This window comes from Felis catus, chromosome A2 (genome assembly GCF_018350175.1).
Source record: "Felis catus isolate Fca126 chromosome A2, F.catus_Fca126_mat1.0, whole genome shotgun sequence".
NCBI lineage: Eukaryota > Metazoa > Chordata > Mammalia > Carnivora > Felidae > Felis > Felis catus.
The window spans coordinates 62,076,304-62,100,647 of NC_058369.1; the positions used below are offsets into that span (position 1 = coordinate 62,076,304).

The window sequence follows — 24,344 nt, forward strand, 5'->3', positions numbered from 1 at the left end:
ACATGCAATGAGTCCCAGAGGAGAGGAAAGAGAGAAAGAAGCAGAAAGAATATTTGAAAAACATATCTCACAATGTCTCGAAGCTCAGGTAGGACACACGCAGAGAGAGCCGTCCCTGGACACGTCGTAGGCAAATCGTAAGAGCCAGAGACGAGGGGCAAAGAGGGGGGGGAAGATCGATGAGTGATTTCTCACCAGGATTGTTGGAGGCGGGGAGGCCAGGGTGGCACGTTCAAGGGCCGAACGAATGGACGAGAACTGTGTCCAGCAAAACTCACAGCGACGGCCCATCTGTGCTGCCGGTCACGTCATGATGGTCCAGTGTCCAGGAAGGAGGCTGTGCGGGCGGGTGGGCACGGATGGGACCCAGTTCTGCAGTAAACGGACGCCCACACGCTGAGGCTCTGACCCGGCAAGATGAGTCCTTGCCCTGATGCAGACCCAGGGGGCCCCTCCGTGAGGCGCAGGGATCCAGGTGGTCCAACAATGCTGATGTCCTGTCGCCATGTCAGCCGGCAGGAGGGCCACACTTCTTACCAGCATGTTCCTCTGCTCACCAGCCGCTGGCCACGGTCTGTCACGGGCCACCCTGGGCTGGGCGCAGGCATGGTGGCCGTGGAACTGGGGGGTGAGCAGGAGCTGGTGGCCTGGCGTTCAGGCCCCGTATGGCTGTGAGGGTGTCCCCCTCCCTCCCCAGCCCCCATGCTGCTGCCCATCAAGCGGGAACATGGGACCCTCTCCTCCAGCCCGCCCTGAGGCTAAGCAGGGAGGTGGGTTCTGGGGTGCATGGAGGGGTCGCCGTCTGCTGGGGAGGCTGGGCCCCGCATGGCCACGGAGGAGGCAGCCTGGGCCTTCTCCTTGCAGCATCCTCTTTGCGGACATTGTGGGCTTCACGGGCCTGGCATCGCAGTGCACGGCACAGGAGCTGGTGAAGCTCCTCAACGAGCTGTTCGGCAAGTTTGATGAACTGGCCACGGTAAGCGCACTCCCCGCCCCCCACCGTTTGACGAACTGGCCGCGGTAAGTGTCACCCTGGCCCAGGCAGGGCCTACGCCCCAGCTGTGACATCACTGTCCCTTTGCATGGGCACCCCAACCTAGGGCGCACCTGGTTGGGGGGGGCCCGGGCCTGTTCTGGGGGTGTCACACATTCCAAATGTCTCCTCGGATCATAAGACTTGCTTTCTTATTTGTGTTCATTAAGTTTATTCCTCAGCATTTTATTGTTTTTGATGCAGTTGTATGTGCAATTGTTTTCTCAATGTCTCCAGGAGTTCGTTGTTAGTGCAACAGCAGGTTTGTGTGTTAAATTTGCCTCCGGAAACTCTACTGAAGTCATCTGTTGGCTCTGGCAGGTTCCTGGTGGCGTCTTTAGGGTCGATATTAAGTCATTTGCAGAGAGAGAGAGTTTTACTTCTTTTCTGAGTTGGACGCCTTGGGTTCCCTTTTTGTGCCCGACTGTCCCGTCTGGTACTTCACAGCCTGTTGAGGGGACACGGCAGGACTGGGTCTCCTTGTCTGGTTCCTGATCCTGGAGGGAAAACTCTCTTGGCTTCCCTGTGGGGACGAGGTGTGCTGTAGGCGGGTCCCACGTGGCCTTCCCTCTGTATCCCTTGTGCTGAGAGAGTTTATCCTGAAAGGGACAGTGAATTTTGTCAGATGCTTTTTCTGCTGAGATGATCCTGTGGCTTTGGTCTTTTTTCTTGCTCATGTGATGTGTCACGCTGATTGATCTGCGAATATCAATCCGCCTGCCTTGTCTCCCTGGGAATAAATCCCACTTGGTCGTACTGAATGATCCTCTCTCTTAACATACTGTGGGAAGAGGTTTGCTATACTTTTTGGGGACTTTTGTGTTCCGTTCACCGGGGATACTGGCCAGCGTTGTCTTTTCTTGTTTCGAAAACTCTGTTTTCGGTTTTAGGGTAATGCTGGTTCTGTAGAGTGAATTTGGAAGCTTTCTTTTCTCTTCTGTTTTGGGGAAGAATTTGGGAAGGATTGGTGTTCTGTAATGTTTGGTAGAGTTCACCAGTGACGCCATCGGTCCTGGGCTCTTGTGTGTTGCGAGGTTCTTGGTCACAGGTTCAGCCTCCTTCCTGGAAAGAAGTCTGTTCAGATTTTCTGTTTCTTCGTGATTCAGGCTTGGTAGGTTGTGTGTTTCCAGGGGTTTATCCATTTCTTCTAGGTTGTCCATCTTGCTGGTGTGTGAGAGACGGGCCTCTTTATTCGCTAAGTGGCTCTTTCACCGGGACATGCACCTGTGTTTGGGACGCTGGCTAAATACTTCTTTCACGGGAAGGGTACACCCTGTAGACAGCGTGTACTGTACATGTCAGAGCTGCGTGGCTGGTGGGCTGTGCGACACGTGGTGGGGTGTGTACGCGCATGTGAGCGTGTACGTATACGTGAGTGCGTTGCGTGCAGGCCTGTGTGCATGCACGTGTATGTAGCTCACACGTACATGTGTGCACACACGCATTAACGTGTGTGTGTGAAGGTGTGCGTGTGTGAGTGTGCACACGTATGCTAAAATCTTGTTTAGATGTCTTCCCATTAGGTTTCTGAAGGACACTGTTTGGTGGCTTTCTTGTCTTCCGTTGTCTTCATTGTGGGATCTCGTCTCGCTGGTGTCCTGGGGGCGTTTGGTCACGTCCCCTCCTGTTCGACTTTTTGGAAGAGCTTCTGTAGAATTGCTATTATTTTTTCTCAAGTGTGTGACAGAATTTGCTAGTGAACCCATTTGGGCGTGGAGTTGTCCTTGGGCAAGTTTTCATTTAAAAATGCGATTTTTACAAAGTAAGGCTGGTCAGGTTGCTTTCTGTGTCTTAGTCTTTTTTTTTTTTTTAACTTTTTTTTAAACTTTTTTATTTATTTATTTTTGAGACAGAGAGAGACAGAGCATGAACGGGGGAGGGGCAGAGAGAGAGGGAGACACAGAATCGGAAGCAGGCTCCAGGCTCTGAGCCATCAGCCCAGAGCCCGATGCAGGGCTCGAACTCACGGACGGTGAGATCGTGACCTGAGCTGAAGTCGGACGCCCAACCGACTGGGCACCCTGTGTCTTAGTCTTTTAAGGAATGTGTCCACTCGAGCTCAGTTATTTAGATGAGTGGAATAAAGGTGCTCACAGAACTTCCTCGTCCTTTTGATGTTTGTAGAATCGGTAATGACACATCTCTTCCTTTTCTGACTGTCGTGATTGGTGTCTTCCCTTTTCCCCTCATCATTCTGGCTGTGGGTTTTTTCAGTGGTAGTGGTTTTCTTGACGAACTGGCTTCTGGTTTCAATGATCTCTCTGGTTTTCTGTTACGGGTTTCCTCTCTGATGTTTCTTATTGTGTTTCTTCTGCTTCCCTTGGTTCTCTTCTGCTCTTGTTTTTGTAGCCTCGTGGGGTGGAAGCTGAGACCACCGATCGGGATCTTTCTCCCCTTCCAGCGTGAACATTTGGTGCCACGAACTGCCTGGGTGTGCTGCCGAGGCGGCTTCCCCGAGTTACTGAAACGTCGTGTTCTTGTTTTCACTCAGCTCAAAATACTTTTCTGGTTTTCCTTTTAATCTTCGTTAGACCCGTGGCTTACTTAGAGGTATGTTTTTTTGCGGGATTTTCCAAAGGCCTTTCTATTCTTGACTTCCAAATTAATTCTCCAGTGGTCAGAGAACAGTACTTTTCAGAGAATTGGAGTCTTCTTACACGTGTGGTTCAGGACGTGGTGTCCTCCAGTGACTGAGCAGCGAGGTGCACCCGCTCCTGCACGATCTTGTGTTCTGGAGAGTTGTGTGCGCGTGGCCGGGGCTGGCAGGTGGTCACCTCACCGCCTTACTCTGCGTCTCTGCTCACGTCCTGGCTGCTTATTTCCTCCATCACCGAGCGGGGGCATCGGGCTCCCTGACGTAGTTATGGATTCGTCTGCTTCCCTTCAGTCCTGCCCATTCTGCATCCTATGCTCTCGAGCTCTGCTATTCGATTTGTAAACATTTAGGGATCTTGGGTCCTCTTGAGGAATTAACTCTTTTTTCGTTAAGAAATGACCTCTTTAGGGGCGCCTGAGTGGCTCAGTTGGTTAAGCAACTTCTGCTCAGGTCATGATCTCTATCGAGTTCATGATTTTGAGCCCCACGTCGGGTTCTGTGCTGACAGCTTGGAGCCTGGAGCCTGCTTCAGACTCTGTGTCTCCCTCTGTCTCTGCCCCTTCTCTGCTCATGCGCTGTTTTTTTTTCTCAGAAACACACAAACATTAAAAAAGATAAAGACATGACCTGTTTACCTGGAAATCTGAGCTTGTCCTATGTTTTTTTTTTTTTTAATTTTTTTTTTCTACGTTTATTTATTTTTGGGACAGAGAGAGACAGAGCATGAACGGGGGAGGGGCAGAGAGAGAGGGAGACACAGAATCGGAAACAGGCTCCAGGCTCTGAGCCATCAGCCCAGAGCCTGATGCGGGGCTCGAACTCACGGACCGCGTGTCCTATGTTAATGTAACTGTTCCAGCTTTCCTTCGATTATCATCAGGAGGCATGGCTTTTTCCCTCCCTTTTTTTTTCCAGCCTGTTTGCACCTTAAGTTACATCGAATCTGATGGTCGGCGGTCGTTGGCTGTGCTGTCGGTGTGGCAGGTTGAGTCTGTCCCAGTTTTGGTTCATTCCATCTGTTTTTTGTTGGTTTCCCCTTTTCTGCCCTTTTGTGGATTTGCTGAGTGTCTTGTGTGACCCTGCCTGAGTGTCTTTGTGGGCTCTTGGATCATAACGGTTCACCGTGTCGCTGGGCCTGCGTTGGGGTCTGTGGCTGATTCCTGTAGCTCAGCCCTGCATTGTTACCCTGTTTGTTCCCACAGACCGTTCTCTTTTGCAGAAATGGGTCACAAGCAGGGGTGTGTATCTCTTTACGTGGTTCTGTTTCTGTGGCTCTGGGCCATGTGGGTATGCCCACGTGGCCATGCTTTCCTCCTACCACAGGACTTCCTCCTGTGCTTCCCGCATGGTGGGCCGGCAACCCGTCCTCTCTGTCTCTTATTTCTGAGATAAGTCTTCATCTGGCCTTGACTTTTTAGAATTTCTTTTCACCGTCTGCAGAATGGAGGGCCAGCAGGTGCTTGCTCGGTTGTGTGTTTTCAGCGGGAACCTGCCCACTGCACCCGGCTCCTCTGTCTGAACACGTGAAAGACGTCTTTTTTCTCTGCTCGTAAGACATTCTCTTGGCCGCTGGTTGGAAGCCGTTCGATCTTGACGTGACTCTGTGTGGTTTTCTTCATGGCTGTTGGGCTTGTGGTTTATCGAGCCTCCTGCATCGGTAGGTTTACAGTTTCGTCGTTTCGGGGAGAAAGCCGTCAGACACTCTTTATGCTTCTCCCCCTTCCTTCGGGGACCCTGGTTTGCCCGCATCTGGATCTTGACGTCCCACAGCCCACTGATGATCCTTTTTAATTTGGGGTTCTTTTTCCTTTTCCGTCATTCTGGATGGTTTCTGATGCTGAACTTGTACGGTCACCGGCCTTGTCTCCTGTGAGGTGGGACCACCCATCTGTCCGTCCAGCATGGCGTGGGTTTCAGGGGTTATGTTTCCCTCTCTGGAAGTTCAGTGTGGACCCTCCGCCCCATCAAAGTCATGCCTGGCAGCTGAGAATTGTCAGTCTGTTGTTTTGGGCATCGATGGTGCCAAGTATTTGTTTAATGTATTTTCACACCAATGTGCGTGAGCCCCTCTTGAGATCACGTGGCATGTGTGTCAGAGCCTGGTGTGCAGGAGGCAGTGACCCCTGCCGGTGTGCTGGGAAACTCACACGCTGCCACCCAGCACGTCTGTCCTCACGAAGGTCCCTGCTGGGCAGTTAGACTCACAGTGAGCACATATTTGCCTTGGTCTCCGTAGTGGCTGGCCTTTACCCCTCGTCCACGGCTGACAGCCACAGAAAGCGAACAGCCAGCCGAAGCCGATGTCCCTCCTTCCTGAGCTCCAGGGTGACCTGGGGTCTCGCTGTGCCCGCTGCGGAGGCCCGAGTCCCAGTCTGCTCCCCGCACAGGCAAGGACAATGGTCCTGAGTCTGGGTCATGGCCCTGAGGCCCTGTCTGGGGACTGTTTCCAGCCAGACCTTGTTATACTGTTGTAAGTTCTCAGCCCCGAGGTGCCTGTGCCTGGCCCGTGACAGGGGACACGCTGGGATTTAGGACAATGTAGGTGGTACACCGGGGCAAGGCGGCTGATTTGCACACGAGCCAGCGGGCGGTTAGCGAGGTTGGATGGCCTAAGAGGCCTTTCCTTTCCGGACTTGGGCCTTCCTGCAGGTGTGCTGTGTCTGCAGGTGGGCCCTCACCGGGGACCCCGGCCCTGGGCTGGGCCAGTCTACATCGTCCCCGATGTGCATGCTGTGGGAGCGACCCACAGGACTGGACACCTGGGAGCGGGATGGGGGTGCCCGAGGCCGGGGCGGGGGTCTGTGGGGCTGGGATGGGGGTGCGTGGAGCGGACAGGGGTGTTCAGAGCCGGGGCGGGGGTACATGGGGCCAGGATGGGGGTGTTTGGAGTGGGCAGGGCGTGCAGAGTGGACAGAGATGTGCGGGGCTAGGGTGGGGATGCTCGGGCCGGGGCAGGGGTGCACGGGGCCTCGTGCTGGGGATTGTGAGGGAAGACAGGACAGCGCCGAGGGTGTGACCCCGGCCATAGGCAGCAGCACACCAGAAAGGCTCTCAGCACCGTCTGTCTGTCTGGCTCCACCCACACTTGCTCAGAGACCGTCATACGTGTTGGCGCATTACCGTTCTGCCCTCTGTGTCACTCTGTGGGTTCCGGACGAAGCCGTCAAGAGCCAGCGCTCGCTGGCATGTGTGCTCAGGTCCATCCTTCCTGCCCCCGTCCGTCCTCCTCCTCAGGCTTCCCTTGGGCTCCATCCAGGGGCCAGAGCCTGGGTTTTGTGGCCTGTGAAACGTGAGGAGACCGACGGCCCGCGATTCCCTGCCGCTTGGACTCCCTCGTCCCGGGCGCCGCTCCGAGCTGCCCGCTGTGGGACTGGGGCGTGTTCGCCTGCTCGCTGTGCTCTCAGCAGCCGGGCTTGCATGTGGGCGGGGGTGGTGTCGAGGGGTCCGTCTGGACCCTCCAGCCCAGGAGGGAGGCAGGAGCCTAGCGCGTGTGGCCAGGACTCGGAGCTGCCATCCTGAGGAAGGAGGCAGCACATGTATCGTCCGTGCTCCACTCGAGAGACCGACCCAAGGGCGAGGCTCTGCATTTGGATGAGCGTGGAGCAGAACCCCCCTTCCAGAACGTGTGTGCACATGCAGGTACATGCCGTTGGGGAGCACTGGGGGGGGGGACACGCTGTAGGGAGCGCTGGGCGGAGGGGAGGTCCAGAATGACCGGTTTTTGCGGAGTCACACGTTTTACTTTTTTTGAGCTTCCTGCATTGTTAATAACGAGCCTGGGTTTCTTTAATTATAACTTAATTAGCAGGAAATATTGCTTTCTGGAAAACCAGTAGGTGTTTGGAATTCTGAAGAGACTGTTGTTTCTGGCCGTCTGTAGAAACCCGCTCCCACGCACCCGCATGTGTCCTTTTTGGGAGAAGGTTCCAGGCTCTCCCTGGGCTGTGACCATCACCACCTGGCAGGAGGGTGTCAGCAGGGGCCTTGGGGTCCTTCTCCCCAGAATCACTCGACCGGTGGTTTCTGTTGCGTTTGCTTCTGTGTACAGAGATGTGGCCCACGGCTGCGGCTTCACGCTGGTTCCTTCTGGGAGGGGACGTCCACTCAGCACCTGTGGTGGCTCCTCCTGGGAAGGTGTGCAGAGCCTGGCAACCTGCAGCTGAGTGTGTAGCTCCTGGGCACGCGGGGGGAGGTGCAGGGGGAGGCAGGGTGGCCTGGACGGCAGCCCCGCCTGTGGTGTGAAGGAACATTCCCCCAGTGGCACCGAGGAGATAGTGCTCACTGTGGAGTGCCTACTGTGTGCGGAGCTGGCCTACTGTGTGCAGAGCTGACCTACCGTGTGTGCTGCTGGCCTGCTGTGTACTGAACCCCTCTAGGTGATGGGGTGCAGCCTGTACAAGTCAGACCCAGCCCTGCCCTCAAGGGCCTGTAGAACTTGTTTTATGGGAATTTCACATGCGCACAAAGGCAGAGACGATACAGCAGGCCCCACTCTGGCACCCACAACCCCCTCTGGACGGCAGCTGACGTCTGCACCCTCTGTCTGGTCCTGGACGTCCCTCACCTCGTGCTCACAGCCTTGGCTGGCAGTCTTTCCCGTGAGCCCGACTTGGCCACCAGGACACCTTGGTCACCTGCCCAGGAGACTGCAGGTGCAGTGGCTCTGACTCCTGCTGGGCCGTGTCATCTACTTGTCGACTCGTGCGTATTGCCCTTGGAGGGCCAGGCAGGATATGGGTGAGGGGGACATGTGTCTGGGCTAACCCATGGCACAGGGCCTGATGCTGTTTGTCACAGCAGCCCCACAGTCCCTGAGAGGAGGGGCACGGCAGGGCCAGACAGTCTGGGAGATGTGGACCCTGGGCTCTGGGATGTCCCCCGCTGTCTGGTGGCTGGCCTGGGTGACACAGTGGGGTCATGGCCAGAGTGTGAGGGCATGTGGTGGACGTGGGGGTGTGGGCTCCTGACCCTTGGGGTTGGCGGAGTAGAACAAGCAGGAGTTCCTCGGCAAGGCCTCTACACGTCCGTCGCAGGACACAGGAACTAGAAAACGGGGAACGTGCCTGTGGCCCTCGGATGTCAGCGCTAACAAACTGTTCGGGGTGGCTCCCGCAGGACGTGGATGCCAGGTGCTCCCCCCATCTGTCTCCTCCCCGGAGCCTGTGGGCCTCCTGGGCCGGGGTTGGGTAGTTCCTGCCCCAGGTGTTCCCGTGGTGCCTGTGCGACCCACCTGCCACTTGCTCCCCGTGACGTCACACCAGGGGTGCCATGACAGCTGTCCTGGCTGGCAGTTCAGTGGGATTTGGGCCGCACGGTTTTTTAATTCTGTCCTTTTTCCTGTGCCGATTCACTCATGATTCTTTAAAAAACAAGAACATTCACACGTCAGCTAATTGGTTATCCTCAAAAACAGTAAACGGTTGAGTCTCGGCACCGGTCAATTTTCGAGGAATCAGTGCCCTAGAGCCCGCCAAGGTCGGGCGGGGGGTTCTTCTCTCCTGCTTCTCCATTCTGTTACTGGGAAGCCGCAGTCGTGTAGAAACTGGGTGTGCCTGACCCAGTCTGTGTGTTCTTACTTCTGATGCACGCATCCCGTCAGCAGGCACTGCCCTGCCATTGTCACTCTGGACAGGATCCGCCCCCCAGCCCAGCCTGAGGCACAGCGAGCCGTCTCTGGTTCCGGGAGCCCCGCTTCCTTCCAGCAGGAAGTGGTTTTCCAGGTCATACTCTGGGATCTCACAGGAGATCGTTAGCTTCTCACTTTCCAGAAGAGTAAGAACAAATTCTGAGTTCGTACTGATGTTTCCAACTCACTTGCTGGATGACTTTGTTCCTTTCATTTTGACCTGTGTCTGTTTCCCCAAAGCTGGAAATCCCACGGACCGTCAACACCATTCGCTCTCCCGTGCATCTGTGTAGTCGGTTCAGAGCATCATTGCCCCGGGGAGCACCCACAGGACTGCTGCATGCGGTCTGAGATGTCTCCGTTTGTTTTGTTTTTGGATGACGTCCCATTAGACACAGGCTCCCGCCTCTTGGAACAGCTGTGTGTGCGGTCACGCTCCCGATGTGCTCACACTGAGCTTTATTTCATTCTGGTTTTGGTTTTCAGGCATCGCTGCTTTCAGGTTTCTTTCTTTACGTATGTACAGCATTTGGCTTGGTCTCTCAGTGCAGACCCCAGGATGAGATGTGCAGGGAGGGCCACCCGCCTGCGAGGTCAGGTGTCCTGCTGCGTGCCCTCGGACGCTCCTCTCGGTACTGGCTCCCGGGAGCGAGTGCGCACCAGTGACCGTCTGCTGCTGGGCGCTGCCCTCAGTGGGCACAGTGCCTCCTCGGGCCCATCTGGGGCTGCAGAGGAGGGCGCTGGGCTGGTGCGGCCGCCCCGCTGCAGGACATGTGTCTGTGCATTGATGGCCTCAACACTACCACTCCCGTGTGGTCCCTCCCGGCGGGCGCAGGCTCTGGGAGAGCAGGACCCTCCTCTGACCCAGCGGCTGGCACAGAAGGGCCAAAGGGAACCGTAGGGATGGTTTAGGGTGCATGGAGGTTGAAGCAAGTGGTTATTTCTGCTGCTTCTCAGCAACAGCCACCCCTTAGATTTTGGGTCCCTGCCCCCCGAGGCCCCCACAGCTGCCTGCTAGGCAGGGCTGGCGGGTCAGAGCCTGTCCTCGACGTTGCAGACCACCCCTGGCAAGCTAAGCATGAGACCTTCCCACCTGGATCCCCCCGCGGCCCCTCTGGTGTCACTGGCCATTCCCGTCCCTCCTCGGCCTGGAAGCTGCACGTTAAGGGTCTCGGGGCTCTCTAGCTTCCCCCCTCCATTTCTCCTGGCGTTCTGCCTCCTTCTTTAAGGCTTGGGCTCTGGCTCCAGGTGCCAGCTTCCAATAACCACCAGGAAGATTTTAAATCAAAACACACCAAAGTCAGCAAAAGATACCTTTCTGTCTCTCAAGCTGGCTGACAAAAGCCAGGACATTTGAGATTGGAATAACAAGACCAAGTGTCAGTTTCTCACTCCCCCAGTCTGTTCCCGGCTGTGTCCCTGCCCTGGCCCTGCGGTGGGCTGGCGGGCGGGCACTGAGGCTTCGAGTTGGAGGACAGTCTCCAAGGAAGGACACATCTGCTGCTGACAGGCTGTAATTACAAGGCTGCGGCCTCTGGACGCCACCTGCTCAGTGGCTTTGCTGCAGGCCCCCACTTGGAGACCAGCCATGTGGGGCCATAATGGTCATACTCGAGGTTCCCTGTGGGCACCTGTCCCCCTGCACTTGGCTCACACACCTGCTCATCCAGAGATGGGCCTGTCGGGACACTCAGAGAAGGGCAGGAGGCGGCTGGGAGCACCTTGCAGCTGAGCCAAGGGCACAGGGACACCCCACGGAGGTGCTTATGGGCACACGTCATCCTTGAGGTGCCCAGAACCGGGGATTGGTGACTCTCCCGACATCGTCTGCAAGAATAGTGCAATGTGCGGTAGGGCTGTGCCCTCTGTGGGCGTCTTGGAGCTGAGAGGACGTCCTGACAGTGGGAGCCTTCCATAGGAGGAGGGGGTGAGGCCTGGCAGGTGCCCCTGGTGTCATCCCTGGGCCTGAGGACAGCAGCCTGGATGTGGGGACAGGGGAGGTTGGGAGAAGGACTCCCTCTCCCTGGCCTGCATGGAGTGTCCTGGCCGGGTCTGACTGTTGGGCACAGTGGGTGCCCTCCCACAGGACAGTGACGATGGGGACAGTGGGGTGGACACTCTGGAAGTGACAGGAGAGAGCCCAGTGCTGCCTGCTGGCCTGGAGGCTTGCATGAGCATGGTGGGCTGACCCCCGGGGGCCCGGCCCTTGGCTCTGCAGGGTGGACATCGGCACCCGGCTGTCCGGCTCTAGGCTCCCAGACACCATCCTGGGATAGGTCACCCCCAGCGTGGCCATCCCCTGAGACACGGGGAGAACCCCCTTCCGCAGACGAGGAGGCCTGTGGCCTAACGTTAAGCGGCTGCCCGTGGTCCCTCGGGGGTTGACCTCCCAGCAGCCAGCTCGTGGCCCACGGCTGGAGTCCGGGGCATCTGCGTGCCGAGGGAGGCCCAGGGCTGGGTGGGCGCCCATCCTCTGATGTGGGACGGTGGCTGGGCTGCCTCTCTGGAGAGAGTGTCGTGCACGAGTGTGTGTCTGTGTGGGCGTGTGGGCAGCGGAAGCCGGGGATTCTCACGTTAATGTGGAGGTTGGGGGGGTGGTCCCGCGGGAGTGAGCACTTCGGGGAGACGTCCCAGAGCAGGATGAAATAGAAGCCGTAGGATGGTTCTCAGGGTGGGGGCGGAGCTCTAGGCTGTCACAGGACGTGGGGGGGTCTGTGAGGTGCTCCCCCCAGGCTGCGCTGGCGAGGCGGGGCCCTCAGACGCCCACAGGCTCGGGCGCACGTGACAGATGCAAAGCGAAAACAACACTATACTTCTCACTGCTCGTTTTTGTTCCGGAAAATGTTGTAAATTTTCATAACGTTTGCTACTTACGTTAACACAAGGCGGATTTGTGGGGCGCCTGGGTGGCTCAGTCCGTTAAGTGTGCGACTCTTCATTTCGGCTCAGGTCATGATCTCTTGGTTCGTGAGTGTGAGTCCCGTGGGCGGTGCAGAGCCTGTTTTGGATTCTCTCTCTCCCTCTCTCTCTGCCCACCCCCTCCCCCCCACACTCATGCTCTGTCTCTCTCTCTTTCTCAAAATAAGTAAATAAACATTAAAAAAAACTAAAAAAACCCCACGCACTGGATTTGCTATTATGTTTGGAAGCATTAATGCAGTTTGAAGAATTTCTCGGTTGCGTCATGTGGTAAATGTCTGTGGACGTGACCCACTTGCGGGAAAGTGTTTTGTGCAGCCCTCCGCACATAAGGGTGTCCAGGAGGGCTTTCCCGAAGTGTTTGATAGTAAAACTACCTTCCCAGCCATAGTCACAGCTGAGATGACTGGTGCTAGTGAGTCCCCGGGCAGCGTGCAGGCCAGGCGGGGGCTGGCACTCTTCCCATTGCATAAGTGTGAGCGTGGACATTCCGTGGTGTTGGCTGCCTTCTGGGTGTCCCTGTGGGCAGCGAGGTCAGGTGCAGACCCTGGTGGTTTGCTTGGGGCTCCGGCCCTGGAAGATGATTCTTTGGTGATAGCTGCTCCCACGGCCAGTGGACCCCAAACGCAGGGACCCTGAGGTGGTGCACCTGCCCTTCCCGGGGCTGGTGTGTGTGCGAGTGTGGTGGGGTCATGGCCACAGACGGTGTGGATGTGTGGCCGTCTGAGGTGGCGGTCAGAAGGGGCGTCATGCTGGCCCACCTGGGAGACACCTCCTGCCTCCCGGGAAAGAGCTGGCTCCGGGCTTGGGGCTTCCCCACCTTGAATTGTCTGCGGGGTTTTCCAGGTGAGCTGAGGGATGGACAGGGGTATGCCTGCAGGGGAATAGGCCTGGGGGGAACGTGGGTGCCCCAGGGTGACCCCGGTCACAGCCGTGGGGGCTGCCCACCCTCCTGAGGCTGCCCTGGCCTGGGGAGGGGGTCCCCTGGGTTGGGGGTGTGGGGTCTTGGGGCGCACTCCGTGGTCACCGGCACCCGTGCTGGTGAAGGTGTGGGTCCCTAGCCCCGGCTGCGTCACTAACGTGCGGTTTGCCCTCTTGCCCCCAAGGAGAATCACTGTCGCCGCATCAAGATCCTAGGGGACTGTTACTACTGTGTGTCTGGCCTCACCCAGCCCAAGACCGACCACGCCCACTGCTGCGTGGAGATGGGCCTGGACATGATCGACACCATCACGTGAGTGCCCACGCCCTGTGCCGACCTGGCCGGTGGGTCCCGGGGGCCAGGTCCCAGGGCTGTGGAGAGCCACGCTGCACGGGGAGGCGTGGCGGGAGGGCTCCCTCCCGAGCTGTGCCTCCATGGCCCCCTCCTCTGCAATTTGCCGGGACAGCGTTTCTTTGTCCGTGACCACCCTGGGTATTGTCAGGTGTGTAGTAATTGTGCATGAAGAGGTCACTCATTGTTCAGTCAGACCACACACTCCGGTGGGGGACTGCGCTGGGGAGCCGTGGCTCACATCCAGCCGAGTTCCACTTGAAGGAACTGCGTGTTCTTGCCTTCCTGGGCGTGGCTATCCACGTGCTCTCTGCGGGGGGAGGCCCGGCCGGAGCAGGTGCGCATCCTGGGAGCACTGTACCCTGCCGTGCCCCCTTCTTGTCCAGCCTCGTCTCGTTCTGAGCGGATGCAGAGTGCGTGTGGGTCAGGGGGGTGTGGGGCTGGAAGGTGGAGGGCCCGCCTTCCGGCATCTCGGCAGCGCGAGACGTGGGCGCGGCCCAGCGACTGGTGTGTGCGTCACAGTCGGAGCCCGGAAGTGGCAGCTGAGTTGTCGTCTGCGGGACACAAATGACTGAGGGACAGAGAAATGCAAGCAAGGGGGCCCTGGAGGGGGGCGGACCTTGCAGACCCGGCACCTGCAGACCGGCCCTCACCAGCGCCCAGCCTGGCGCCCGTTTCTTGTCGAGAGTGAGCGAGGGGGCCGGGCGGCGTGGTCCCGGTGCCTTGGTGGCCGCTGTGGGCCCAGCGCTAGGGTCGGGGTGGCTGGGGCCCCGGTGAGTCTGCGTGCGTCCAAACACAAGAGCACGTGCTCTCGAGGAGGCCGAGGGCAGGGCAGGCGGGTCTGGGAGGAAACAGAGATTCCCTGTGCACGGGACTCGGAGGCTTGATGACGTCTGTTCTCCGAGAGGGCGTCGTATCAGGTCACCTGTCCCATCACAGAGCAGAGCGCACCCCATCACGGGTACCCCGTGTTGTTCACACTGTATGTCCTCTGTCACACCACATGCCACATGTCCTGTCACATGTCAGCGCGTCACACATGAGTGACACCGATCACCTGTCACATCACATCGCATCGTGTGCTGCGTCACAGAGTACGGAATGTGCCCTCTAGCGCCTCCATCTCCTGTGTGATCCCCTGGGGTAAAGTGGGGCTGCATTAGGGTCGCAGGCACAAATGCAGGTGGGGGTCGTGTGGTGCACATAGGAGCCTGTGAGCCAGATGGGCCTGACTGGGGCAGCAGACGGCTCTCGGAGTTGGGCCAGGCAGATGGTGCCCTGAATCAGGCAGATGATGCTGGTACCCACCCTCCCCGCTCCGGCTCCTCGTGGCAGCCTGGTGCCCTTCAGACCCTGAGCCTCCTCACCAGGTGGGGCCCCCAAGCACGGCCACCCAGGCCCCTGCACTTAAGACACGGGCTGTGCTCTCATAGTCTCTGGGCCTCACCTGGAGTGGTGCCCGCACTCGGAAGTCCTGTGGGTGTGTCATCTGCCCTTGGGTTTGGCCTCGCGCTGTGCTGTGTGGAGATGTGGACCTGTCCCTGGTCTGTTTGCTCCGGGAAATAGGGTCCCCGTGGCCGTGCCTCCTGCCTTCTCTCATGGACTCCCGGTCCCTGGGGTCCTGCCAGGCCCTGACACCTTGACTCCCGGTCTTGCCCTCTGACGTGGTCCCCCACAGGGCTGGGGGCATCTTGCTTGGCTTTTGAAGGCTGCCCTCTGCCCCCTGCCCCAGCTCCTTATGCCCAGAGCATTCCAGGTCTCTGTCTTGACAAACTGGGAGTCCTTGCTGGGCCCAGGCCCTGGCTCTGCACAGAAATGAAGGCCACCAGGGTCACAGCTTAGAGGTGGTCTCCTGCACAGATGAGCCCTTCTGGGTACCACAGAGCAGGCCAGTGTGTGTCCGCTGCATGGCTGGGCTTCAGGCCGGGACTGCTCCCCGAGGATGCCACTCCTGGTCCTCTGGCAGCCTCTCTCGCCGGCCACACTGTCCCTGGGTGACACACAGAATACATGCAGGACAGAATTTGTTTATCCAAAGGCGGGTCTGCCCAGACACTCTGATCGCAGAGCGAAAGTTTTGACTGGAGCTTTGGAAACACAAGAATTCTTGGAGGAGAAACGAGGACCAGGGTGGTGGCCGGAGTGGGCATCTGGGCCTCTGGCCAGGCTGTGCATGCCACCCATGGAGCGCGGGGAGCGAGGTCTGTGTTCTCAGCCACATCTTCTGTCCTGAGGCCACCGTCTTCCACCTGCGCTCTCCAGAGGAGCGCCATCCCTGCGAGATCCCTGGTGGCCCTGGGCGGCTGTACCGGGCTGTGGGTGACCAGCAGGAAAATGGTGCCTGCAGATGTACCTGGTCAGGCCACAGAGAGGTCTGCTCCAGGCTGGGGAGGCCTCTCAGTGGACGGGGGAGACCCAGAGGCCGAAGGATGGTTTGGGCCAGTTATGAGATTGCTGAAGCGTCTCATGTGGACCCCGTGTGTAGTTCTGGGTGCTCAGGACCGGCGGGGAGATGCTGCTAGTTCCACCCCGGGGTGTAGGCCCCCTGTCATCCAGCGGCACATCCACTAGGGTCACGCACTGTGCAAACACGAAAGTCCCCTGACATGAGCTCAGGATGGGCTCGTGAGGGGCCGGGCATTTGCTGCCGCTGGATGGAGCAGAGCCGAATGAGTTAACGGTGACAGAAGAGATCTCCTCAAGAGCAGACACGTGCAGCCTGTGCCCGGCTGGGTGCTGACCCCCCTGAGCCTAGAGGGGCCGAGGATCCTGTCCAGCAGGTGGGAAGGATCACGTGTTGCACTTGGTGGGAAGTTTGCTCCTGTGGGAATAACGGATGGGAATGTTTACCCGCTGCGTGTTAAGGCCACATCATGAGTCCCGATGTGGAGGTAGGGGCCCAGGCCCTCGCCCTGGGTGGTGGGCACAACTCCCAGGGCTGGGGGCTCTCCCTGCAGGCCGGCCCTTGCACTCTGCTGGCTCCCCAGCTGCTGGGACATTGACTCACCCCCCGCCCAGAAAAGGGGGCCGGCTCAGCGAGCGGGGTGTGGGGACTCCTCTACACGGTCCCCTCTGACTCCAGAGCGTCTGGATTCTGTGCGCCTCCAGCAGCGGGCGATTGTGCACTCACGCGGGGTAGCCCCGTCTGTCACAGGCCTTAGCACATCGTGCGCCGGACCAGAAGCAGGCCAGGGACCGTGTTGCTATTAGACGTAACACAGACGTGGCTTTGCGGAAGGCCGCGTGTTTGGTTTGCGGTATTGGGTCAGGGGAAGTGAGTGGCCTGTGCTCTGCCTTCTGGGACCCATGCTGGAGCTGGCGGGGCTGCATGGTCCTCGGGGTGTGGACGCCCATGTAACCAGGTCGGAGCTGGGCTGGCCCCGGAGGGAAGGTGCCTCCGATGGTCCTGGAGGCCCCTGGCTGTCTCTGTTCCTGGCCAGCGTGTCTCAGGGAGACAGTTCCTGACACACGATCTGTTGAGAAGTGCCTGCCCAGGTGCCTGAATGTTTGCTGACACAGAACTCAGGTGTTTGAGGCAGAACCTTCTGGAAGTGGGGAGAGACAGAGCCCGCCAGTGGGGTGTCTGGGCTGCAGACTTTGGTTGGAGGCTGGCGGCATGCTGCATGCTACATGTGGCTGCCAGGGTCCCCATGCCCTTTGTCCCTTCCCGGCTGCAGAGGGCACAAATGCTGAAAATGCACAGAAACATCATTTGCAAATTTTCTTACTCATCTTTCCCTACGTTCTTTTCTTTTTGCAAATTTCAAAAAAAAAAACTACCCTAAATTTTAACCTTATCTTTTTTTTTTTTGTCTCAGCGCCTCTATGTAGAGGTTGGCAAATGACTGAAAAAAGTTATAATTAAGAGAAAAATACGTTTTATGTGTGTAAAACTAAATAGGTGTTGAAGACACATCCACAGTCAGACTTCTAAGTAACCCTTTGAACGGTCTGTGGCACACGGACTTTTGAACGTGCCCGTGAACACCTCTGGTTCTGGGGGACGAACCCTCAGTGGACGCGGTGGGCAGCGGTGGGCCCCCAACGGGAGGAGGGTCCAGGATTGCGTGAGGCACCTTGGGGGCAGGGTGGCCCAGCTGGCGGGAACCTGGCAGGAGTGGCGGGCAGTCTGCACATGGAAGTCGGGGCCACGGCAAGCTGGGCCCAGGGGGCACCGTCCTCAGGCGGGGTGGCTTCAGCAAGAGGAATGGGCATCTGAAGGCCCCACGTTGGGACCCCCAGCAGTGGCGTGGAGCATCCTGGGTCTTCGTGGACCCTCTCCCGTGTCTCCACCCACACCTGCACCTGCCAGAGTAGGAGTTAGCAGGCTGTGGCCATGGCCTTGAGCTTGGAGGCACCAGGGTAGCTCGGCTGCTGTCAGAGCCCGTTGGCACTCGTTCAGCCCCTCCTTGGATTGCACACAGGGAAACTGAGGCTCAGACAGGGCAGTGGTTAGTGTGGTCATAGTTGCTGGGCCGGTGGGATTTCCCTAGAAATCCTGGTGTCTCCCAGTATGGGCTCTGCTCCCATCCCCTCCCCATGAGGAGTGGCCGCCTTGCCTGTGTGAGGTTCTGAGAGCCAAAGCCTCCAGACCTCGTCCTCCCCAGGACGCAGTCAGCATCCTGTCTGTATGTTCTGGATAGAACACCTTTGTTTCATTGTTGAAGCCCCTTGTCTTCCTTTAGGGTTTTTATTTCAGATGTTTTAAGAGCCCAGGCACCCCCGTGTCTCTGGTGATTTGGGTCAGCCTGCCGGGAGGTCAGGGTGTGGCTGGGAGCAGTCTCTGATGGACCCTGTTGTACTGGCGCCGGTGATGAGCCCTCAGGGACTAGGGGTGCAGATCTGGGAGGGCTTCCTGGAGGCTGCATCTCGGCTGGGCCAGCTTGTGTTTGGGACAAGGCGGTGCACATGAATTGGCTCCAGTGTCAAAGCAGGAAGTGGAGTTTTTGTTGAGCTCATGGGGGTCTGCATGTGGCTGGGCCGCAGGGTACCTTCCGCTGGGAGGGGGCAGAGGGCGGGTTGTCTGGTGGAGCTGGCCTTAGGGTGGCGGCCGGTCTCCCTTCCCCCTTGTGATAGGCATCATAGCCATGGGACCCTCGTGTCCTGCACCTCGGCTTGGCCTCCTGGCCCTTCTTGGTTGGGCTTGGCTGCTGACCCGGGAGGCCTGTCGGGCACACCTGCCTGGGGGTCACTGCGGACACTGCCCTGTCCCTCCTGTGCAGCCCACTTCTGTCCCTGGGAGCCCACCAGACAGCCTGCTCTTGCCTCCTCAGCGGCGTGGTTTAGAGTTTTCCTTAATAACACAACTTCTGCCTGTTGGGGAAGTCGGAACGAGGAAAACAGCACCGGAGGGCGTCAGCACAGTCACACGTCCCCTTTGCCTGGACAAAGTCTGTCATATGCCTCCTGTGTCTGACTGTGGCGGCATGTCCAGGGGCTGGGAAATGGAGTGGGACGCCCCCCTGGGTCCCCCCACGGCTGCAGGGAACCCCTTCTCCCACAGAGCGCCCTGCAGGGTCGCCCCGCTGTGGCTGCTGACCATAGGCCATCTCCCCTGGGCACCGTGGGGATGCACGCTGTCCCGTGTTCTTCAGCCAGGGGTGACCTGCACCCCGGGACCTGCCGAATGATTCCATGTCCACATGTGTGTCGAGGTCCACTTTCCATCCCGTATAGTTTGCTTGGGGGTCGGGCCACGACTTTGGAGCGACAGCCTCCCCACAGGCCAGGTCTGGAGCTTGGGGTCAAACCCCAGCTGTCCCGCAGGGCGCTTGGGCCACGGAGACTGTCAGATGCTCCTGGCCAGTCATCACCCTGGCCTCTGGGTCAGTGGGTCACAGAGCGGATCAGGGGCTCTGATCTGAGGTCCCAGGCTTGCTTGCCTTCAGGGGCTGCCCTGGGTGGGAAGGGGGCAGGGGGCGACGTGGACACAGTGTGGGGTGCCTGGTGGCTGGGGGGCTGAGGGGCTCTGGCCACCTGGGGCCCCGCCCGGGGGTCAGGCTAAGGTCAGGAGACCCCGTGCTCTCACCTGGCCGGGCTCCCCTGTGCGTGTGTGGACAAGGGCCCAGCCCCACGCCCATGACTCGTCTGTTGCAGGTCTGTGGCCGAGGCCACCGAGGTGGACCTGAACATGCGCGTGGGGCTGCACACAGGCAGGGTCCTCTGCGGGGTCCTGGGCCTGCGCAAGTGGCAGTACGACGTGTGGTCCAACGACGTGACTCTGGCCAACGTCATGGAGGCAGCCGGCCTACCTGGGTGAGTCGGGGCGAGGCGGTATGCTGTGGGGGGGCGGCGAGGGCAGGGGCGCGGGTGCTGGTCTATGCTGGGCCTCCGGGACCCCCCGGCCTCCACGGGAAGTTGGTCCTGGCCAGAAAGCAGGCCCGATGCCTGGCCACCTGCTGGTGGTTCCGTTCCCTGCGCTCACTGAGGAAGGGAGGTGCCGTGGCCTCAGAGCCCTTCCGCGCTCACACGGACTTCCTCCTGGCGCCATGGTGTGCTTCGCGTGGTCCCTGCCCTGTGGCTGCCCTGCTACGGTGGCCTCCCCTGCCCAATGAGGCCCATGGCCAAGGCAAGAATGGGGTTCTCCCTCCCCCCACTCAGCGGCGGCCACGGGAGAAGGGCCGCCAGGCACAGCTATGTGCCGCCAGGGCTCACATGGCCCCCACGCTGGAGTGAGCGTCAGCCACCCTCGCACCCGTGCTGGCAGTGCTGTGTCTGTTCCCGAGCTCCCGGCCATGTGTGCCTCCAGGGCTCTGCCCCTCCCCTGTCCCTCACTGCCTGCCCTCTGCCTGCCCCAGAGACCTGGTTCCTGGGGACACATCTTTCTCCTTCCCTCCTGGACAGACTGTGGGGACACACAGCACCTGCCTGACGCTGAGGCCTTTCCAAGGGTGCTCAGAGATGATTGTCGTCTGTGAGCCTGGCGGTCCCTGAGCACCTCTCCCGTGGACCATCACAGCCCCCAATCGACCTATCCTTCCCCGCCTCCCCATCTACCCGTTCAGCAAACACCCCGTCCACTACAGGGTGTTCAGAGAGCGTGACTAGACTCGGATGGGTGGGTGGATGGACGGGTGGGTGGACAGACAGGTAGGTGGATCTTGTCACTGTGTGGCTTTCATTTCACGCTGAGACCCCTGAGGCTGGGTTCCTGGGCCCCTTCCCAAACTGGACCCCCTGAGCAGTTGCCCTGAAGGGGCCAGGGCCAGGCAGGGGTGGAACTGGAGGAGGCCAAACACACCCACTCTTCACGTGCATCTCCTGGTCTAAAACTGACCCTTTATACCTGCTGCCTGGTACTGTGGCCAATTCCCCGAGTTGATGCGCAAGGTGCTTGCTCCAGGCTGCCCTGGAGCAGACAGCGCTGGGTCCTGAGTAAATTCCCTGAGCCCTGCGGGCCCTAGGGGAAGCACAGTCACCTGTGTCTTCCCTGGCTCCAGGATCAGGGGGGCCTCCAGGCCCGGACCTCATGTCCCCTTGCCCCTGCCGTCTGGGACAGTCACACGCATAGCTGGGCCTCTGATCCCGCAGGACTGAGACAGTGGGCGCTGGCATCCCAGCCCTGCTCGCGTCCTGGGAGGGAGCTTCCGGGGCTGACGCTCTCTCACCACAGACATGGGGCGAGTGAGCGCCCGGGGCCAGTGGCAGGCAGTGCTCGCTGGTGAAGTGGGGCCTTGTCTCACTGGCCTTGCGGCCTTGGGCTGGCCAGGCCTCCCGTTTGTCCCCAGGCCACATCCCAGCTGGGACCCGCGGGGGCCTCCACTCCCACCACGGGCTTACACCCGAGACCCCCTCTTTCCAGAGCCTGGAGCGCTCTGCACTGAGAGCAGTTGCTGAGATTTCTGTGACCCGGGGGACCCTCAGCTCAGTGACTGTGTGCAGCTCCCGTCTCTGCTATGGATGGAGGACCCTGAATGCAGGACGCTCCCCTGCCTCTCCAGAGACCCTTGCTGCTTGGCTGTCCCTGTGCAGTTCTGGGCCAGGCTGGCGGGTGACAGAGTCCCTCCCAGCGGTGAGGACTCTCATCCTGCTTGAACGCCCTGGTCCCTGCAGGAAATCAAGGAGACATGGTGGTTTGAGGACCACTTTGCACACTGGGGAATTTGCTTTTCTCCGCAGACCCCAGCGCTCAGGTCTCTGGGAGGCACTGGGGCTGAGGGGTTCTGGGGCTGCTGTGGGTTTTCAGGCTCACAGTTCTGCTCCAGGGCGGGTGTGGGGAGGCATCGACTACGGATTCTCCTTCTAGCCACAAAATGTGCCGGGATGAGTGTGAACGCTCCATCTGCTGTGGGGACAGTGAGACCGGGCAGGGCCTGAGGTCTCGGGGACACTCTGCTTCTCCCCTCACCCCACTGCTGTCTTCCGTCCTGCTGAAGGTTTTTGTCGTCCCTGTGGCTAGGCTCCCGCCCCCTCCCTTCCCCGGTGACCTGCGTGTGACATGTGTGACTTGGCGAGCCTGACCACTTCTCCTGCACGTGCCTGTGCTCAGGGACGCCTCTGTTGTGTTTTGCAGGAAGGTCCACATCACGAAGACGACCCTAGCGTGCCTGAACGGGGACTACGAGGTGGAGCCGGGTCACGGACATGAGAGGAACAGTTTTCTGAAAGCTCACAACATCGAGACCTTCTTTATCGTGCCGTCACATCGGCGGAAGGTGGGCGCCAGGACCCTCCTGCGTGGACACAGACGGGATGGCGTGCCCACCCCCTGGGCCAGGCCTTCGGGGTGGGGGGAGGGGTGTGAGGGGAGGGGTGCGTGGGGGGGCATGGGGTGTGTGTGGGGCAGGTGCTGTGAGCTCCTAGACCCTCCGTCAGAGTGCAGGGTCCTCTCGGGGGCTGGGCCTCCTACAGCCTCCCTCCTCACCTCCCTGGTCCTTTACCACCTCTCCTGGAAAACAGGTGAGGGGTGGGGGGTACGCTGAGGGGTGCTGTGCCCACAGGAGGATCGTGTGGGGCACTTGAGGTCACTGTGTCCAAGGAAGCTGATCTGGATATGATTAGAGGTGACCTTTTCCTTTTAGGGCTCAGGTGAGAGGTTCAGGGCACAAGTGAGGGGCTCAGGACACAGGTGAGGGTGCAGGGCACAGGTGGCCCCAGCTCTCCTTCGGGACATAAGCGTGTCATATGTGGGGGACAGCTTCAAGCTTCGCTGTCGTGGTACGCCCACAGATCAGGGCTCTGCAGTCCCTGAGATGCAGCAGTCCCTGTAGCCTGGGGACCATGGGTGAGGGTGGCCCTGGGCCAGGACAGGCTGGGCTTGCGAAGAAGGGGAGAGAGTGGCAGCTGCCAGCAGGGCCTGGAGGAGGGCCGGGTGAGGGGTTAGCACTGGGCCCCAGGGGGATGGGAGTGGAGGGTGGTCTCTGAGGGGCAGGGACCATGGGGGTCGACATGTGTGGTCCTTAACCAGGCTTCTGGGGTCTCCCCCTGGCCCGGCCCCACAGCTGTCCGCTGTTCTGCCCCCGGATGCCGGCTTCACTCTGGTTTTCTGAGGCCGTGGGTGCGGCTTTGTGCTGTGGGACCTGGTGCCGGTTCTGTTCACTTGTTTGGTCCCCGTGACCTCCTGGAGTGTTCTCATCTCGTTCATGCTCCAGGCTGGAGGGGCAGCACGGGTGTCCTCACCGGGTTTCTTTGTGCCACGTGTCGGCACAGATATTTCCAGGGCTGATCCTCTCTGACATAAAACCAGCCAAGAGGATGAAGTTCAAGACCGTGTGCTACCTGCTCGTGCAGCTGATGCACTGTCGGAAGATGTTCAAGGCAGAGATCCCGTTCTCTAACGTCCTGACGTGTGAGGACGACGACAAGGTAGGGGCCGCCATGACATGTGAGGACGATGACAGGGCAGGGGCACCATGACGTGTGAGGACGATGAGGTAGGGGGTGCCATGACGCGGGAGGACGGCGACAAGGCAGGGGGTGCCCAGACGTGGGAGGATGATGACAAGGCAGGAGACGCCATGACATGTGAGGATGACGATAAGACGGGGGCGCCATGACATGTGAGGATGACGATAAGGCAGGGGGGCTGTCATGACGTGTGAGGACAACAAGGCAGGGGCCGCCAGCGCTGGTCCCTGAGCAGATGCACTTCGGCCGGGTCAGCCCTGGCCTTTTCCGCTTCACAACATTGGAAATGCTGTTCAGGGCTGGGCTGCTTTTGCTTTCCTGCAAAAATCTTTCTGGTATCTTGTATTTTTATTTACTTATTTACTCTTGCAGTTTGGTTTTCCATGTGTGTATCGGGAAATTCGTGCTCAGACCCCCAGCCTCTGGCTGAACCCGCCCTCCAGATTCTCGTGCATGTCAGATGTTCTGTTGGGAGGTCTGGCCGTGGCCTGCGAGCCAGGGGACCGTCAGACAGGCCGACCCTCCATGGGGAGCCCCTCTGGCTGCCCCTCCTGTCCCAGGCCTCCTGCTTTGCCTGCACGCTTCTCTGTGGTGGAGTCCTCTAGTGGATGGAAGGTGGCCTCCCCTTGGGTGTCCCTGCTGTGCGGCCTGGCTGCCAGGATTTTCCACCTTTCCTCTCAGCTCGGTCAGAGCCATCTTTGGGTTTTCTGGTCTCCTGCTGGGTTGTGGGGTGCTGCTCTGCGGGGGTCCCCACATCCATTCAGCCACACGGGCCTTGTGTTTCAGGGGGCAGGGGCCAGGGGCCGTGTCCCCGGAGCCCCGGAGGAGCCTGGTCTGCCACCCCTTCCCAAGCGGCTCTGAGCCTCGCCCTCCTGTGTCCTCGTGTCCTGGCGCCCAGCCACCATTGCTCCGTCGGTTTCCAATTTCCATCTCCCAAGAGCGCACTGCGCCCCTCGCTCCTGGTTTCCCTGCCGTGTGGGTTTTGTGCGTTAGAAGGGATTCCATCCCTGCTTTTGGGGGAGAAGCTGCTGGCTGGGACTCCTGGGGGTTT

General features: G+C 59.4%; 1 protein-coding gene across 2 annotated transcripts in view; it reads left to right on the plus strand.

Annotated features, from left to right (window-relative positions):
* The window catches only part of ADCY1 (adenylate cyclase 1), a 112,147-nt gene that overhangs the window by 37,562 nt on the left and 50,241 nt on the right, over positions 1-24,344 (plus strand). For both annotated transcript variants that reach the window (XM_006929062.5, XR_006594050.1), the window contains exons 4-8: positions 865-976; positions 13,281-13,408; positions 19,544-19,702; positions 21,960-22,101; positions 23,096-23,251. In XM_006929062.5, coding sequence (XP_006929124.2) covers positions 865-976; positions 13,281-13,408; positions 19,544-19,702; positions 21,960-22,101; positions 23,096-23,251 — 697 coding nt within the window. The remainder of the gene's footprint in view (positions 1-864; positions 977-13,280; positions 13,409-19,543; positions 19,703-21,959; positions 22,102-23,095; positions 23,252-24,344) is intronic.